This window comes from Chlamydotis macqueenii, chromosome 22, assembly GCF_036417535.1.
Source record: "Chlamydotis macqueenii isolate bChlMac1 chromosome 22, bChlMac1.mat, whole genome shotgun sequence".
In the NCBI taxonomy this organism is placed as follows: domain Eukaryota; kingdom Metazoa; phylum Chordata; class Aves; order Otidiformes; family Otididae; genus Chlamydotis; species Chlamydotis macqueenii.
Genome location: NC_141577.1, coordinates 8,207,883 through 8,225,188, shown reverse-complemented (window position 1 = coordinate 8,225,188; position 17,306 = coordinate 8,207,883). Strand labels below are relative to the sequence as shown.

General features: G+C 60.4%; 2 protein-coding genes and 1 non-coding gene across 8 annotated transcripts; 2 read left to right on the top strand and 1 right to left on the bottom strand.

Annotated features, from left to right (window-relative positions):
• The first annotated feature begins 85 nt into the window (after positions 1-85).
• LOC147598123 (discoidin, CUB and LCCL domain-containing protein 1-like) lies at positions 86-9,787 on the top strand. Of its 2 annotated transcripts, none has more exons than XM_086764842.1 (15): positions 86-216; positions 2,717-2,938; positions 4,959-5,099; positions 5,413-5,464; positions 5,661-5,733; positions 5,902-6,035; positions 6,184-6,221; positions 6,352-6,546; positions 7,130-7,251; positions 7,337-7,505; positions 7,624-7,716; positions 7,879-7,969; positions 8,173-8,210; positions 8,353-8,475; positions 8,913-9,787. In XM_086764842.1, the coding sequence occupies exons 1-15, from the start codon at positions 111-113 to the stop codon at positions 9,281-9,283; spliced, it is 1,968 nt and encodes a 655-aa protein (XP_086620968.1). In that variant the 5' UTR covers positions 86-110; the 3' UTR covers positions 9,284-9,787. The 2 variants fall into 2 exon arrangements, with proteins under 2 accessions (XP_086620968.1, XP_086620969.1); XM_086764843.1 differs by having other exon boundaries at positions 96-216; positions 4,962-5,099.
• On the bottom strand, positions 9,523-9,652 carry LOC147598124 (U11 spliceosomal RNA). The gene has a single exon (XR_015260948.1). It is a non-coding gene; the product is annotated as a U11 spliceosomal RNA (small nuclear RNA).
• A 206-nt stretch (positions 9,788-9,993) lies between the features above and the next one.
• TAF12 (TATA-box binding protein associated factor 12) lies at positions 9,994-17,090 on the top strand. 5 transcript variants are annotated; one of them, XM_086764851.1, is made up of 7 exons: positions 10,000-10,075; positions 11,297-11,444; positions 13,253-13,504; positions 14,602-14,679; positions 14,979-15,093; positions 15,504-15,592; positions 16,616-17,090. In XM_086764851.1, exons 2-7 carry the CDS (start codon positions 11,376-11,378, stop codon positions 16,649-16,651), a joined length of 639 nt encoding a protein of 212 aa, XP_086620977.1. In that variant the 5' UTR covers positions 10,000-10,075; positions 11,297-11,375; the 3' UTR covers positions 16,652-17,090. The 5 variants fall into 5 exon arrangements, with proteins under 5 accessions (XP_086620978.1, XP_086620977.1, XP_086620976.1 ...); XM_086764850.1 differs by having other exon boundaries at positions 14,602-14,757; XM_086764849.1 differs by having other exon boundaries at positions 14,602-14,787.
• Positions 17,091-17,306: the final 216 nt, after the last annotated feature.

Sequence of the window (17,306 nt, the reverse complement as noted above, 5' to 3'; positions counted from 1 at the left end):
ATAGCGGCGCGGGGCCGGGCGGTGGCAGCCAATGGGCGTGGCGCGGCGGGCGGGGGCGGGCTCAGGGCGGCGGGCGCGGCGGGGCCGGCGGCGGCGGCGGCAGCGGGAGGATGCGGGCGGGCGACGGGGCGGCGCGGGGGGCGCTGGCGCTGCTTCTACTCCGCCGCTGCCTGCTGCTGGGCCCGCTGGGGCTGCGCCCGGCCGGCGGACAGGACGGTGAGTGCGGATTGCGGGGCACCGGAGGCGGGGGACCCCGCAGCGGGACACGGCACCGAGAGTCCCGTTCCCGCTGGTACCCCCGGGGCTCCCCTTCCCTCGACGGAATGCGCCGTGACGGAACCAGGACCGGGACTGGGTCTGGGTCCGGGATGCGGACGGGGACCGGGACGGGACAGGTCCGCGCTGCTTGCCTGGCCCGGTACCGATCCGGGACGGGCTGCTCGCTGCGTCCGGATGGGGATGGGCAGCCGGTACCCGCTGTCCCCGGACCGGGATCACGCCGGGTCGGGATCCCCACTGTCCACCTGCCCCGGTACTGGACGGGACAGGTTCCCCGCTGCCTCCGCCACCCCCGCGTTGCCCCAGTCCCGCATCCGGCTGGTCTCCCCGCAGCCCTAGCCCCGCTCCCCCTGTCTGCTCCCGGTACCAGGGCGTCCCGGGTTTGGCTCCGTCCTTTCCCTGGGAACCCCCGATCCCTGGTTTAAGAGGATCGCTGGAGCTTACGGGGAACAACCGGGCAGTGGGCTCTATCGCAGGGGTGGCTGTGGGCCCCGGCAGCGTCACTCTGGGGGGATTGGCATCCACAGGGGTCTGGGAAGGCCCGCAGGGAATGTTCAGCCAAACTTTATCCCGAAGACACAGTTTTCCCCTGTGCCACACGTCCCCAACTCATCCGAGAATGAGCAGAAGAAGATGGGACAAAAGCATCGGCCCCAGCCAGGGGAAACTGAGGCATGGGCCAGAACGGGATCAGCGGGGGCGCAGAACCCCACGGTGTTTCCCATGTGTGATTTGGGAGATATCCCACAGCGGCTCTCCACTCGATCCCAAACCCCTCGGTGGATGCGGGGGAGCTCTCCCGGGGCCGGCAGCGTGCCGGGCTTTTCCCGTAGCATCGCCCTGTTGTGTCTTTCCTGCATCCTGTGAGAAACCAAACAAATCACTGGCAGGGATGGCCTGGCCGCAGCTTCGCCCTCACCCAGCGGAAATCCAGCTTTCCCATTTTTTGGCAATTTGGCAATTATTTCGCGTGGCCAGGGGCCAGTCCCCAGCCTTCCCCCGTGGCTCTGCCTTCGCCATTCCCGGCCCCTTGGTAGCAAAATCGGAGCCAAATCCCTGTGTGTGTGTGCAGCTCTCCGCTTATCTCTGGCATGCCCACTCAGCATGCGCCAGCCACACTCGGGATGCTTTCACCGAGGATTTCCTTTCCCGGGATGGGTTTTTCCCAGGATGGGTCCCCTCTCCACACCCACTGGCGTGGGGTTGGGGCCGGGGGGGTCCATCCAAGACCCCCAGCTTGGGCACACATGCCGTGCTGTCCTGGCTGCAGAGGGTTTTCCACGCAGATCCCAATGGCTCTGAGCTTCATTGCCAGAAACTCCCCCAAAATACCCCAAATTTCTCTCCCCCCAGCACAGCAGCGCTTTCCCCCGTGTCGTTACCCCTGTCCAGCCTCGCCCAGTTGCCCCCCTGACACCCCCGGAGGGCCTGATCCTTCCCGGCTCTGCCATAACAGGGGCTGCTGCCCAGCTGGGGTGGGAAATCGAGGATTTCCCCTGGTCCCACATCCCTGCCAAGGGGGTGTTCACAGGATAACCCCCCCGATTTGGCCGCCAGCCCTTTCCGCAGGCTGGATGGGGGCGGGCTCCATCGGGGGGCCTTGGCATCTTCTGCCTCCGGCCCCCCCTTTTTTTAATCCCTCTAGGATTTTCCCTCGCCGGCGCTTTGTGTGGTCTCCCGGCGACGGCGAGAGGAGCCAAGGCATGGGCGAAGCCGTGCCCACCATCACTTTTCTTTCCAGCTGTGCCAGGACGATGCTTGGCAGGAGCAGCAGCTTTTTGGGGATGCATGGGGGGATGAACGATGGACCCCCCCCTCCCCAGCCCATGCAGTGGGACTGAGGGGTGCTTCCCCCTTCCCCACACCCCAATCCTGCCCCACCTCCACCAGAAATTCCTGCTGGTTCCTGACACCGGCTGCTTTGAACTCAAATTTCCAGGATATTCCCTCATGCCCGGGGGTGGCTGGCCCGGAGAAAAACTCCTTTTGTGGTGGGTGCTGGCGTGGCCCCAGGGAGGGGGCGATAGGGGTGCAGCTGCCCAGGGTCATCCTCAAGGTAAAGGCTGCAGCTGGGGGGTTCCTGGGGGCTGCTCGGTGCTGTACAACCCCATGTGTCGGGGGAATTTCCTCCTTTCATCCTTTTGCATCCTTTTGTAGCCCCCCAAAACTGGGGTCTGCCTGGCCTGGGGGATGGAGAGGAGCTGGAGGTGCTGGTCTGTGCTGGGTGGCTCTGGGCGAAACTGAGGCAGCTTCATCCCTGGGTCTGCCCATGGACTGTCCCCGGTGTGGGGAGCAGCCAGCAAAGCCACCAAAAAATGATAACAAAAACGTTTGAAGGGGCTGCAGGTGCCTGTGGGGTGTTGACGGGGGCTGTACCGAGTGGGGAAACTGAGGCAGGGAGCACCTCGACTGAGCTCCACCCCCCATCTCTCCGCAGGGGACGGCTGCGGCCACACGCTGCTGACACCCCACAGCGGCACCCTCAGCTCCAAAAACTACCCTGGCACCTACCCCAACCACACCACCTGCCGCTGGCAGCTACGGGCCCCCCCGGGCGCCTCCCTCCTCCTGGTCTTCGGGGACGTGGACCTGGAACCCTCTGAGCGCTGCGCCCGCAGCTCCCTGCTCCTCACAGACCCCCAGGCCGGCACCGCCTACGGTAAAGGGGGGAAACTGAGGCCGCGCCTGCTGAGGGGCTGCAGATGGGGCTGAGGGGGGCGAGATCACTTTACGTAAAGACCTGGATAAGGAGAGGATCAGGAAAATCCGGTTTTTTAGCTGATTTCATCCTGAGGAGGGGGGTATTTGAGGACAGGGATATCCAGAGACAGGGGTATCTGAAGAGGGGGTACCCAAGGAGGGGGGCTGTTGTCAAGCTTGGGGGGGGCACCCAGCTGGGGACAGATGCAGCCACCAATTAATTGTCTGCCCAAACGCTTCCAGGATTTTTCCAGAGAGGTCTTGGAGGGATTTGACAGCATCAGGAGCATGGCGCATGCTGGGGGACACGTCTTGGGAGGGGGAGGAAGCGTTGCCGCGGGGGTGTCAATGGAGTGGGATGGAGGAGCAGCCCCGAGGCCCGGTGAGGGGCAGGGGACGCTGTGGGAAAGGTGGGGCGGAAAGGAGCCAGCTTAGATCCACCGCTGCTCTCAGGACTGGGATTTTTCTCTGTTTTCCAGGGCTTTCACCCTTTCTGGGCTGGTACCAGAGGGGTGACAGCACATGCAGTCCCCATCCCCTCTGCCGTGGCCTCGGGTACATGCTTGTCCCCATCTCCCAGGACCCCAAAGCCCAGAGACTGCCTGGCCCAGGCTGAGGGGTCCCAGAGCAACGTGGGAGGGGGGGGACCCCCAGACGATGCTCCTGGGGGGCTGGCAGAGGTGGCAGGGCACCCGCAGCCCCTTTGGGTGCCTTTGCTGGAGCAGTGCGTGCCAGCGGGTGGGGGGTGACACTGGGCCAGGCCAGGATCCCGCTCCCTCGCCAGCAGCTGACGCCGGCCCTCGAGAACTTCCAGATGTTTTTCGGGAAGCGGCCGGAGCAGGCGGAGGCTGTGGGTTCCCTCCTGCTGACTCAGACCCGGTGTCTGGCACGCGGCCTGATCCTGCCTGGGGACACATCGGGGACCCTGCGGGTGTGGCAGCCTCCGGCCCGTGGCTCAGCTGAGGGGTCTCCAGCACCCAGGGGGTCCCCAGGCCAGGTCCCCTGGGCTCAGCCTCTCGGTTAAATATGACCCAGGCAGGGCGAGGGTGCGGGTTGGCATGGGGAAACTGAGGCACAACACAACCCTGCCGGGGGGGGTTCACTGCCAGTACTGTGGGGACACGGGACACAGCGCCCTGTCCCCAGGGCAACGATTGCATTTGCTCAGAGCATCTCCGGGTGCCCCGAGGCCCCAGTGACGGACGTGAGACAGAGCAGTGACGTGGAACAGAGGGGTGGTCTGGGGATTGGGGCCACCTCTTGTCCCCAGTTGGGACCAGGGATGTCCCCAAGGAACCTGCCTGAGCACTAAGCCAAAGTTTTAATCAGGGAAATGAAGACTGCAAATTAATTTGGATTAAAGGGAGGGTGGGACTTAGGAGGCAGCTTCAGCAATGCGAAAGGGGAGATGGGGAGGGGATGGGGACGCAGCCCTCGTTTTGGGGTCTCGCGGGGTTGTGCTGTGCGTGCAGCAAGGGATGTGGTGGCAGGTGCCCAAAAAGGGCCAGTGACCACCCACGCCGTACCAGCCGTGGTGGATTGAAGAGGCCCCGGGGGAAAGTGTTTCTGGGAAGCCATGGGGGAGTCCCTGCCCCAATCCTGGAGGTGGGGACATCGCGGGGTGTCCCTCCACGAGCCCGGTCCAGCTCTGACCCCCGTGCCTGGGGGCTGTGTCCCCCCTGGTGCTGCTTGTGGCTGTGGGGGAACGGTGGGGACAGGACAAGCTGCGGGGGGCTGTGCCCCAGGTCTCCCCCATAGCAGGGATGTAACCGCTCTGGGGTTACATCCTGAGGCTGGGGCCATCCTGACATGGGATCATGTCAGATGGGACCACCCTGGGTGCAGGACCACCCTGGGCACAGCCCAAATGCCTGAGCACCCTGGCGAGGGCCGAGCCAGGGGAGGTGACGCCTTGGGGTCCGGGTGCCCACGCCTGTCCCCGGGAAGCCCCAGTCCCCTCCATGGCCCCTCCCTGCCAGCAGGGCCCTACTGCAGGAACGCTGTCCCTGCCACCTCGCTCCTGGTGACAAACTCCAGCACCATGACTGTCCTGTTCAACAGCACCAGCCACCGCTCGGGACGAGGCCTCCTCCTGTCGTACGCCACCTTGCAGCACCCAGGTAGGGAGGAAGGATCCCCCCGGCTGTGTCGGCCCTCGGGGTGGCAGGGGGCACAGCTGGGGGCGGAGGTTGCTCCTTGCTGACCCCAGGGTGGGCTCCCATCGCCCTGAGCACCCTGAAGGCCCATGTTCTTCCTGGCTGGGGGCACAACATGGGAGACCCCCAGGTCACTCAGGCAGCCGGGATCCCCCACAGCACCCTGGACCCCCCAGGACCAGGGAGTCACCCCTCCCTGCCTCTCTGGGACAGGGTGGCCTGGGACCATGGGGGATGCTGTGGGGGTCCCTCACCCTGGGGTGTCCCTGCCTTGCAGACCTGGTCTCCTGCCTGGTTCGAGGCACCCACTACACCCAGGAACACGTCAGGTGAGCGGTCCCCGCTTTGGCGTCCCCCACCCCAGCAGTGCTGCTGGTCCCCATCAGCTCTGGTTTTGTCCCGGGTGCTGTGCTTGCCCTGGAGCTCTTGGGGTGCAATGGTGGCAGGATGGGGAGCAAAGCGGGTGCGCAGAGGGGGTTCAGACGAGGGCGAGCCCTCATCCTACCACCTCACTGTGTATTTCAGCGTCTACTGCCCCGCGGGCTGCAAGGACGTCGACGGGGACATCTGGGGCAACCCGAGCCAGGGCTACCGGGATGTAAGTGCAGAGCCTGGCTCTCCCTGCTGCACGGGTCAGCACCCATGGGTGCACCCATTGGGGACAGTTTCCAGCATGCATGGCTACTGCTTGTCACCCCCGAGCAGACTGCAGGGGATGGGTTTGGCCATGGGGTGCCTGCTCTCACCCCTGCCCTGCTCCCCACAGACTTCGGTGCTGTGCAAGGCGGCGGTGCATGCCGGCGTGATCGCGGACGAGCTGGGCGGCCAGGTCACTCTGTCCCGGGAGAAGGGGATCACGCTCTACGAGTCGGCCTTCGCCAATGGGCTCCACTCCAAAAGGTGGGCGAGAGGCGGGGCTGGGGACCCTGGCTGCGGGTCCCGTCCGCGCTGACACTGCAGACCTGCCACCCCTCAATTTTGGAGACCCTCAGGGTTTGTTCACCTGGGGAGCCCCCCATCTGATGCTCCCTCTGCTTTCCCCCTGCAGGGGATCCCTCTCCGAGAAGCGGCTCATATTCCACAAAGGTATTTTTTCCCATTTCCCCCCAAATTAATCCACGATTTTGGCTGCCAGACATGGTGCCACCCTCTCCTTGTGCCCAGCCGGGGGTTTCAGGCTCCCACCCTGCTCCCACCCACACTCTCCCATTGCCAGCCTGCAACGATGTGCTGGAGGTGGCTGCCTTCAACGCCTCGTCCTGGTGGCATGAGGTGGACGCACTGGGCCAGGACCGAGCCTGGGCGGCCGAACGGGCAGTGCTCGGCACCACCGGCCACTCCTGGGCCGCCGAACCCGGCTCCAACAGTGCCTGGCTGGAGCTGGACCTGGGCACCCGCCGAAACATCACAGGTGAGTCCTGACCAGTGGAGCCCGTCCCCATGGCACCCTGACCACTGTCCCCTCCATGGTGACATGGGTGCCAGTCTCACTGACACTCCCAAAACCTGCCCAGAGTGCTTGCAACCCCTCCATAACACAAGATGGATTGGAGCTCCTTGTGCCATGGTTATACTGGTGGAAACTGGGATGCAGACAGCACCAGCCCCACAAGCTTTCCCTGTCCCCCTTTTGTCCCCACTGTCCCTGCCACCCCCCTCACCCGCAGCCATTTCTGGGATGAACAAGTTAATATTATGCTCTTGCATCTGGTGCCAGCGAATGCCTTTTGTTTGGCCGGAGCCTGCCGAAAGCAGGGGCTTTGTGCAGTGGCGGCTGGCGACCGTGGGGAGGAAAATGGGGACATTGTCCGGCCAGAGGCTGGAGGAGGGAGGAATGCGGAGCTGGCAGCCAGGGCTGGAGGTTATCGGCTCCTGGGGGCAGAGTCGGGGGTCCAACACTCGAATCTACAGCACACCCAAGCCTTTCCCCAGCTCTGTACTCCTCAACTGACAGCAGGGCCCCACGCGCCCCGGGCTCACTCCTGCACCAACAGGCATCATCACAAAGGGCTCCTCTGAGCTGTACGACTCCTACGTGACAGCCTACCGCGTCTCCTCCAGCCGCGACGGGAAGAACTGGAGACCGTACAGAGGCAGCGGTGGCCAGGAAGACAAGGTGGGCATGGCGGGGGGACAGGGATGACAAGGGGACACAGATCCTCTGCCCGCAGATGTGTGGCCACTGGCGCCCTCTCTGCCAGGTCTTTGAAGGAAATGCCGACAGCCATGGGGAGGTCTCCAACACCTTCATCCCCCCCATCGTCGCCCGCTACGTCCGCATCACACCCCAGAGCTGGCACCAGCGCGTGGCCATGAAGGTGGCCCTGGTGGGCTGTCAGCTGGCACGAGCCCGCGCACCCCGGCCCTATGGTGAGCCCCTCCGCGGGACCTCACATCCCACTAATGTCTCAAACATCCCCTGGGGACGTCCACCTCCCTGTGCACCCCATGGTGGCCCTACACTCACGGTCCCCGCTCTGCCTTGCAGTGCCTAGCGTCCCCAAGGAGGTCCCTGTCCCCACCAGCCGCCCAGCCAGCCACACGCCCATCCCTGGCGTCGCCCTGGACCCGGAGAAAGCAGGTAGGCGCCATGGTAGGGGCTGTCCCTAGGGTGCAGGGTTTTAAAATCCCCCTGTGACACTGATTTTCTTCCTCTGGTGGCCCCAAGTGGGGTCCTGACACCCATGGGTGCAGAGGGGGGGGGATAGGGCACCCAGGGTCTGATGCTGCCCTCCCTCCCCAGGCTCCACACTGCTGGTGATGCTGCTCATCGGCGGCTTCGTGCTCCTCTGCACGAGCCTCCTGCTGCTGGCCTTCCTCTGCCACAGGAAGAGGTGGATCCCCTCCTGCCCCCCATTTCACCCTGGGGAACCTGGCATCGCGCCCCCCAAAGCATGGCAGCTCTGTTCGGCTGCTTGCTGGGTACCAAGGGGCGCAGCCCCCCCATGCAGTGGGTGTGAGGAGGCGGGTGGGTGGTGTGGTGTTGGGCATGGGGTGGCCAGGACCCCTCACCCCCATCTTGCTCTCCCCTTGGCAGGAAACCGGCAGCGGAGCTGAACTGCGGGATCATGAAAGGTAAAGGACCCCCAACCGCTCCCCAGGGTCCCAATGCCTCGGGACCAAATTCAGGAGGGATGCAGCTGGTTTACCCTGGGGGCACCAGTCTGTCCCCAAGGGCTGGTGTGTGACAACCAAGGAGCTTCTGCTCTCTGCTCAGGGTACCCCAAAGTGGAGCTGAGCCAGGTGTGCTCCCTGCGGAGCCTGCCACCCTCTGGCACCATGCTGGCCTCCTTCCCCGCCGCTCCTGCGCCGGGGGACCTCAGCCGGACCCATTCGCCAGGTAACGGGGACATCGGGGCGCGAACGGGTCCCTCAGCCCAGAGCCGGAGCTGTGTCTCCCCCAGTGCACCCTGGGGTGCCAGTTCCTCCCCCCAGCACCACTCTGGTCCAACCCTTGTCCTGCATCATGGTCCTGTGCAAAAGGAAGACCCTGGCAGGGCTTATTATTCATTATTATTATTATTATTATTATTCCACCTCAAGCGCAGGCATGGGTGTTGGAAGGCAGCACCAGGAGCCCCACTGTGTGCTGGGGCAGAGGGATGTGCCTGTCCCCGCTGCGTTTTGGCCCGTGTCTGCCCAGCTTTCCCCAGCCCTGGGGATCCAGATGTGCCCGTTTTTTCCTCCACCCAGCCCACTCACACCTTGAACAGCACCGTGACCCCCTTACCGCGGTGGGGACAGTCCCCAGCTCAGAGCCCGGTATCCCCATTGCAGAATACGCCGAGCCCGACCTGGTGCAGCTGAGCCCCAGCAGCCAAACGGGCCCTTCCACCTTCAAGCCGCTCCCGGATGCGGGCTACACGCTACCGCTGGTCGTGAGCCACTACGACGTACCGGGAACGTACCACCCGTACGCGGAGCCGCTGCCGCCCGAGCCCGAATACGCTATGCCGTTCGGCGAGCCCGAGCCCGCCGCCACCCGCCGCCTCGCCGGGCTGCCCGCCGAGCCCCCGCTGCGGTACGATGCGCCCGCCCGCTGGGCCGAGGGGGCCGCCAGCCCCGGTGGGGACGGACCCTCTCCGGAGGGGGCCCGCTGCCAGCCGGGGGACTGTCCGTTGTCGCACGTCTACCACGAAGCCTTGTGAGGGTGCGAGGAGGGGGAGCCCAGCGGCGCTGGCCCGGGGGTGGGGGGTGAACCTTTTTTTAAGAACAATTTATTTAAAGACACACGTACGGACGGACACGTCTGTGCAAATACGTTTCCCGCGCTGCGGTGCACCGTTCTTAACGCGCACGCTTCCAGCTTGTTCCCGAGCAGCGGGAACCGGTCGCACGCGGATGCCGAGTGCCACTCCTCCCCGCTGCCTCTGTCGTTGACGGTTCCCGGGGCGCCAGAACAAGCGGTTACCGGCAGCCCCCTCCCACAAAAATTATGCTTCCGAAATCTCTTGATGTCGATTCCGCGGGAGCGGCCGCGCGGCCCCCCCGTGCCACACACGGCAGAAGCCCTTTTTGAAGACGCGTGTGCCGCCCAGCCAGGACGGGAAAGCGTCAGAGTATTACTAATATCACGGCGAGGCTCGCCTCCCGTTTAAATAAGGCTCAGATTCCTGTTTCTCTTCTTTCCAAGATCCACGCCTTTTCTACCACTTCTGCTTCTTTTTTTACTCAAAAAACACAATTTCCCCGCCTCGCCGATCCCTATGATATGCAAATCGCGCGGGGCATGCTGGGGCACCTCCTCTCTGCGTCGTCATCGAACGGGGCGTCTTTAGTGGGCGCGGTGGCGCGCATGCGCAGCCAGGCTCTCTCTTGATTGGTGGCGCTGCGAAGCGCTTCCGGGTGGTGGGCGGGCGGTGCCCCCAGAAGGGCTCGGGCAGCGCGGTGGAGGGAGCAGCCGGTGGCGGGGCCTGGGTCCGCTGGCGGGTCATGGGGAGGTACGGGGCGAGGGGCCCGTCCCCCGGGGGCGGGCGTTTCCGGCTGCTTTACGCCGGTGCTGACAGCCTAAAGCGCGGAGGGAGGTGGGGGGTGGGCGCGCAGGCCGTGCCCCGCCGCTCGCCGGGCCGGGCCTGCAGCCGGTGCTCAAACCCCCGCCCGTGTGGTGGTCGGCAGCCGGGGGTGGGGGCTCCCGGGGCCCGAGGGGTGGCCCCACAGCGCTGACAGGCGGGCCCCCGGCCGGGTGTCGGCTGTCGGTAGCCGTGGCGCTTCCCCGCGGCTCCGGCCGCGGCTCCCCGGCAGCCGGTGCAGACGTGTTGCTCGGGGAGGCGTCGTTCGGTCCTGCGGTGCCGTTCCCCGTGGGCAGCCGTGGGGCTGGAGGCCTCTTTGAAGCTGGTGGCAGGGACGATGTGGGAAACGAGCCGCTCTGAGCGGCGTGCGTGGAGCTGTTCCCTCCCTAAGGTGCCCAGTGTCGGTGCTTCGGGGGAAACCGCGAAGCTGGGAGCTGCGTCGGGGAGGAAGGAGGTTTGAGTTGCCCTTCAGCGTCTCACAGACACATCCTGGGGAGAGAAAGGGCTTTCTTGTTCGTTCCCTTTTAGCTAGTGCAGCTGATGGGTAAGAGCTTGTAACAGGAGGGGCTTTGTCTCCCATGGATAATAACTAAAGCAAAAACCAAGAACTTTCCCAGTTTTCGCTGTTAACAATGAAGAGACACCCAGACCGGATGGTCCTTTGCAAAACTATTTAAATATTTGGTGAAAATCCTTGTGTCTTAGTGGAAGTGGGAACCCCCCGAGCTCCAGGATGCACACCGAAGGTTGGTTTGTTTTTAATCACAGCTGTAACCCCGCGCTGTCGACGCTGATGAGTTACAGCGGGTCGGTGGAGCTAACTGCAGCCGCCAGAACCTGTTCCTGCTGTGGAGGGAAGCCGCTGTCGCAGGCTCACCTGTGCGTCACTGCTGACAGCAGAGAGATACTCTGTCTTGTGACAGAAAAATGAAATTCGGCCAAATTTCTGCTCCCGCTTCAGGATCCTAGGAGATGCCTCACCCTCTGCAGCACCCTATGCACACGTACCGCCGGCGGTGGTGTCGTATCTTCCGATAGATAAACTCTCTTGCGCCGTAGGAAGGACGATGTGCGCTGTCTTGCGTGAAACTGTTTCCTCTTGCCGTCTTAGTATAGAATGGGTGATACAAAAAATATCTGGTGTTCCTGTAGGAATGAGAATTCTGTGGAAGAGGAGGAAGCGAGAGTAGGCTAACGCTGCCTGCTGACGTTACCGGGAAGGCTTTGGGAAATGGCCTCTCCGTTCGCTGGCCCCACAGCGGTTGCTGATGTAATTAAAGATCTAGACACTCAGATAGCTGTAAGTACAGCACCACGGCTTACCCTGAGGCCAGCATGCGGGATTTGTCCTGGGAATCTGCGCATCCCCTTGGTTTTGTGTTTGGTGATCTTGACGGCAACGCAGAGGGTGCGATAAGATCCCCAAGTAAATGAACAAAACGACTTTATGCTGATAAAGTGCTTTCTGCCCAAGGATTTTGGCACTTTTCCCCCTGCATGGTGGGTAAGAGTTCCTGCTGTGTGGATTTGGAAAGCGAGGTGTGGGGTGAACAGCCTGAGATCAGCCTAAAGCTGAGACTAGCACACTGAGTCCCTGCTGAGCTTGTGCTGAGCTCCTTGTCAGGAAATGCCCACCGAGGGGGATCAGGGTGTGAATGTAATGGTTTTCCATCGTTAATTCAGTTCAATTTGAGCTAGAAACTTGCTCAGAGCGCTACAGAAGTGTGTCTTGGGTATAAATTCCCCTGAAAGGGCTCTGTCTCCGTCGGTGCGGCAGTGCATGAGCGTGCCTTGGAATGAAGCACTAAAGCAGCCGCTTGTAAGTCCTCCTGTGTGATTTCTGGTTTGTGGTTTGGTTTGAATTAATCCAGACTAACACAGCTTGCTCTGAAGAGGGGAACCTGTCTGTAGCTCAGGTAGCAGACTCTCTGTTCATAGCTCTGTATGCTGTAAAGCTGTTTAAACAAACTCCCGTCTCCCTGCGCGGTGTGGGCTTTCCAGAAGAAGCCTCCGCTCTCAGCGGCCACTTCTCACCCGTCTCTGGGCCCAACGGCAGCTGCTGCAGCTACTACACGAGAGGCTTTAACATCAAACCGTTCCTTAAAGGCTCATTTCCCGTGACAGACCTGTCTCTGCTGCCCACACTGCTTGTGGGGCTGGAAGGTCCCGGGTTGGGATGAGTTTCCTTTCGCAGAGCAGGGAGGACAGAGCAGAGCTTCCTTGAGCCTGGATTTTAGAGCTTTCCGCCATGAAATGTCGTGGCTGCCCGTCAGTCTGTGTGTTAGCTCAGCGGCTGATAACCTGAATAACTTCAGGCACTGAAGGGTGAGCCTGGAAGATCTGAGTAACCAGTTAAGCCACAGTGGCCCGCTTCTGGTTCACCGATAACGGCTCAGTAAACCTGACCTCGTTTGCTGTGGCTGCCGGTTGCCCTGTGTGGGGAGAACAAATCGGAGGTGTGGGCATGCATGTGTGTTTCTCTGCCTCCTCACGCTTGTGCTCTCAGAACTGAAAACAAATCCTAATTGTCAAGCCCTCATGGAGGGATCGCTGTGGGTCAGGCCTGAAGTGGCATTGCCGAAAAATCCAGCCTGCATCGCGTGCCCAAGAGAGCCTGGACCTTGTCTTCTCCTGACCTGTGTCTCAGGCACGTGGAGCGTGAAGATGAAGACTCGGACGCCGCGCCTGCCGTTCCCCTGCATTGCTGCCTTTAGTTAAATCTTCTTTGTGTGGTCTCTGCCTCAAAGCTCTTTGTGGTCCCAGTGAAACGTGTTCAGAGCGGCCCTGACCGGCAGGTGAGGGGTGGCTGCGCGTGTGGGGTTCAGCCCGAGGAACCAGCGGGTGCGTCAGTGCCGCTGCAGGCCTGCCCCCTCTTGTCAGTGCGCTGCGTGCAGCCGCCCTGCTTCTCACGGCAAGCTTTGTATTCCATGTACCAGGGAACGTTGTTTCTTCTTCTAAACATTGTTCCTCCTTACTGCGTCCAGAGAGACTTGATCTGTAAACCTCTGGGCCACGTCAGGACACTGCAGTGTTCTCTGGACAAAGGCATGATCACCCTGTTGAATTCCTTCTCTGTTTTCTGACAGTGGCTTTCCTTTCCTTTTCCAGTTGATTGGATTGGGTCCCCACAACTCCAAGAAGAAGCAGGACCTAGATAAGCTCTATGATCTAAAAGCTAAAGCCCAACAGATTATGAACCAGTTTGGCCCATCTACCTTGATCAACCTCTCCAACTTCTCCTCCATAAAGCTGGAACCAGCCAGCACTCCCCCGCAGAGCTCCATGGCCAACAGTACCACCGTGGCGAAGATGCCGGGGACGCCCAGCGCAGGAGGACGGCTCAGTCCTGAAAGCAACCAGGTAATTTCATCACCAACTTCCGGACCACAGGGGAGATGTTCAGACCTGCTCCTTCCTTAAATTACCGGCCAAAACTTCACGGCTGGTAAAGTGTTGGTTACATCTTCAGGTATTTCTTCCCTCCAAGGTGCTTTCAGGCTGGATGGGGTGTGGACCCTGTAGGTGTAGAGGTTTTTTCAGTCTCAGGAAAATGTATATTTGAGGTGTGATTGGGAAATTCTTTTAAAATGGGGTTGAGATGGGAGAAATGAGAGTGCAGGTTTGCAGCCTGTGCCTGACTTGGCTGCCAGGAGCTGCTGACTCGTGTGTTTGCTTGTCGTGGTGTGGAGTCTTGGATGTGTGTGTAAAATCCACTGCTGCCCAAGGCTCCAGGAGTGCACCCTGATCTCTCTGCGGGCTTCACTGGTGCCCTGGCCTCTCCAGGAAGCGTATGAGTCCTGCGACACCAAGACAGGCGCAGCAGTTCTGCAGGTATGGGAACCAGGGAGGGCAGGAGCTTCCTCTGCTGTCTCTTAGCCTGCATCTGACTGGGCTGGTGGGTCGGGGGTGAGAACTTCCACCCGGACCCTCTAAGAGCAGGTGCCCCGCTGTCCAGCAGCAGTAAAATTTCTGCTCCCTGCTGTGGTGGGGCTGAGAGGGTGCTGCCTTCTGCTCTGGAATAACCCAGCACTCCCATATCTCTCTTCCGTGTGAAACACTGGACCTGATAAGCGCTAGAGCCGTGGACGTCCTTCCTCCGTGCCCTGAGCACAAATTTGGTCACCAATACTTTGTGCTTGCTGTCTGCCTCAAGTCTTCTAGTTCTGGCTTTGTCCGCTCCTGCCAGCAGCCCTGCTCCAGCCAGTGGCATTTTAGTGCCAGTTTAGTGCAGGAAATTTATTTATCCTGGCCTGCTGCATTCCACTTCCTGATCAGAGCAACCACTGGTGCTTGAAAATAACTCGTAACACCTGATATTTCTTATCTCTGCAGTTCCTGAGCTGATACACCCGTGACTTGGGCCTCCGCAGAGCTGGGGAGGAGGCCTTTTGTGGCTGCGCTGCGCGGGCTTTGCTGAAGCAGGGCAGTAAATCATTGCTCTTCTCCCACACGCACAGGTTTTGACCAAGAAGAAATTGCAGGACCTGGTGCGTGAGGTGGATCCGAACGAGCAGCTGGATGAAGATGTGGAGGAAGTAGGTAGCAACCCACGGCCGGGGCTGCAGAAAGAGCTGAGCTGGAATTTTTCATGGGCCGGTGGCCCTTTGTCCAAGGCAGGGAGGGCTGGTTCATGTAACGCTTCGGTATTCTTGTTCACTGCAGCCTTCAGCCATCCGTGTCTGTTTCTGTGTCCCAGTGTCAAAGGGAATTTTAAAACATCAATTGTAGCAAACTCCTTTGAAATACTAGCTGCTGCGGGCTCATTTTCATGCTTTCCGCATAATTGATAAGACTGGCACTGATAAGACTGCTTATTGTCCCTGTTCTGCCACAGATGCTGTTGCAGATCGCCGATGATTTCATAGAGAGTGTGGTGACGGCTGCCTGCCAGCTTGCACGGCATCGCAAGTCCAACACCCTGGAAGTGAAAGATGTCCAGTTACATCTTGGTGAGTGGTTTTTCTTTTTCTTTTTCTTGTTTTTTTTTTTTTTTTTTTTCTGGGCACATGCCCATGGCCGTGGTTTTGGGGTGGAAACCCGTGAGTAGCTACAGATTCCTTGCTACTTAATCATCCGAGGATGGGCGGGGTGTCTGCCCCTAACCATCCCCTCCCCAAATTTTGCAGTTGTGCAGTTTGTAGCTGTCCATCAGCCTGTGTCAGAAGGTCCCTAGCACAGGGACTGCATCTTTACTGTGTTTAATGCTGCACAGCCCTCCGCTGCTCTGCTTTTGGGAAGCTTTTATAGCTGGTATGCGGATCACTGGCTCCGGGCATGCTGCCAGTGCGTCGGTGACGATGAGGCCGCTCTTGCGGTGGGCGGTTGGGGTAGACCTGCTGACCTGCCCTCTGTCTTCCAGAGCGTCAGTGGAACATGTGGATCCCGGGCTTCGGTTCTGAAGAAATCAGGCCCTACAAAAAAGCCTGCACTACAGAAGCTCACAAACAGGTAAGGAGCCCTCAGTAACGCCGAGAATCACGTGGTGGAAGCCTGATATGGGGAGAGTGGTCTTGGACTCCTGGCAGGACCGGAATTTGCAGCCTCTTCCAAGTGGTTTGGGCTTGGAATGACTTCAGAGTCTCCTCGCCTGTTTGTGCGGAGAGGCTTGCGCTGCCGTGGCTCCCCTGCGGCAGTGCAGTGCTGGCAGTGCTCACGGTCTGAAGGGCAGCCCAGCTTGGAAGGGTGAAAAACCAGCAGAGAGCTGCAGACAGTAACTTGTCAGCTGCCCTCTTGCAGAAGGGTCGGCAAACGCCGCTGACTGATTAGAAAATCTGAACCGCGGGGCTCTGTCAGGCTGTGCCTGGAGTTCCCGGGGCCGTTTTGTGGCTGCAGCCCACTGCTGCGCTCGGGTGTTCTGTGAGCAGAGCGCAGCGCCGGCTGTGTCCATGTGTGAGGGTCGCGAGCCCTGGCTGCTTGCCTCCGTAACAATTTAAAAGCTGCAAAAATCCTGAAGGCCTGGGGAGGTGCAGCAGAGCGCACACTGTTCTCATGCGGTTTCGGCTGTAGATGGGAGCTGAGCAGCTCTGGGGTTTTTTTTCCACTTAATTTTGCTTAAACTGAATTGGGCCAGCGCTTTTTAAAGTGTCCGGTGAGAGCCAGCGAGGAGCTGGAGCCCGTGGATGGCATTGCGGCTCCCCTCCTGCAGCTCCTGCAGCTGCTGGGCAGAGGGAGAGGAGGCCGCAGAGTGGGGTTTGATCCCCTGCGCTCTTTAATCCCACTGCCCCTCACCATCCTCGGTGCTTTGCTTGCGCGCCCCAGGTGTTGAGAGGAGCGCAGACACTTGTCTTTTCCTCTGGCACTGGTTTGGGACCACGTTAAGATTCAAACGAACTTGAAAGACCTGTGTGGAAACAAGTCGGGCGGTGTCCGGAGAGAACCCGAGATGCCTCATTCCGGCACGGCTCCAGGTTGTTCTGCAGTAACCTGGTCTGCGACGCTTGGCTTCCCACCTTTTTCTCTTCCTTCTTACAGAGAATGGCACTGATCCGCAAAACCACCAAGAAATAGCCCCTGGGAAGAGCTGGGAGAAGACGCCAGTGCGTTTTGGGATATCTGCCTCTCCACTGAAGCCTCTGCAATGCCATCCATGGGATATTTTTCTTAATGCTTTACAGAGAAGCATATATTTTTTATTAATGGTGCAGCAATATCTTGACTTTATGAGGACATCTGCCAAAAACATTCTACGCCCCCTTCCTCATCCCCCCTAGGAGCGCAACGTATCTCAAAACAAAGACTTTTGATTTGTGACTCGGAAGTGGTTTGTCATGTAAATGATTATCCAGGGGACAGAGCATTTGGTCTTGTGTGGGACGGTATTAGAAGCATCTGTAGAGGTTTTTATTTCCTCCTTCCTGCCCCTACCTGCTCCAGTACTTTGTAATGTCGGTGTTTATATAAATACTTGCATTTGTTTTACATGAATAAAGAAATTATTAATCTAAAACCATGGCACGGCCTTGTGTTCTTCACACAGCATGCAGAGGGGCTGCGGGTGGGGCGGCCTCTGCGTCGCCTGGTTTCTGCCTGTGGTGCTGTTCTGGTAAGAGGTCGCCTGCCCTGCGGTTCAGAGGCTTCCCCACCTCGCGTGGTCGTGTGTGCCTGTCCTCCCTGCCCCGCTCGCTGCTGGGGCTATCGGCCTCCCCGTACCCAACGGGGGGAA

Excerpts from the sequence above, each read along its gene's own strand:
- LOC147598123 (XM_086764842.1), top strand. The coding sequence starts at position 111 with ATGCGGGCGGGCGACGGGGCGGCGCGGGGGGCGCTGGCGCTGCTTCTA. Across the intron at positions 5,100-5,412 it reads CGCCACCTTGCAGCACCCAG|ACCTGGTCTCCTGCCTGGTT; the intron begins GTAGGGAGGAAG and ends CCTGCCTTGCAG. Across the intron at positions 7,252-7,336 it reads GCGGTGGCCAGGAAGACAAG|GTCTTTGAAGGAAATGCCGA; the intron begins GTGGGCATGGCG and ends CCTCTCTGCCAG.
- TAF12 (XM_086764849.1), top strand. The coding sequence starts at position 11,376 with ATGGCCTCTCCGTTCGCTGGCCCCACAGCGGTTGCTGATGTAATTAAA. Across the intron at positions 13,505-14,601 it reads TCAGTCCTGAAAGCAACCAG|GTTTTGACCAAGAAGAAATT; the intron begins GTAATTTCATCA and ends CCACACGCACAG. Across the intron at positions 14,788-14,978 it reads CTGGTTCATGTAACGCTTCG|ATGCTGTTGCAGATCGCCGA; the intron begins GTATTCTTGTTC and ends GTTCTGCCACAG.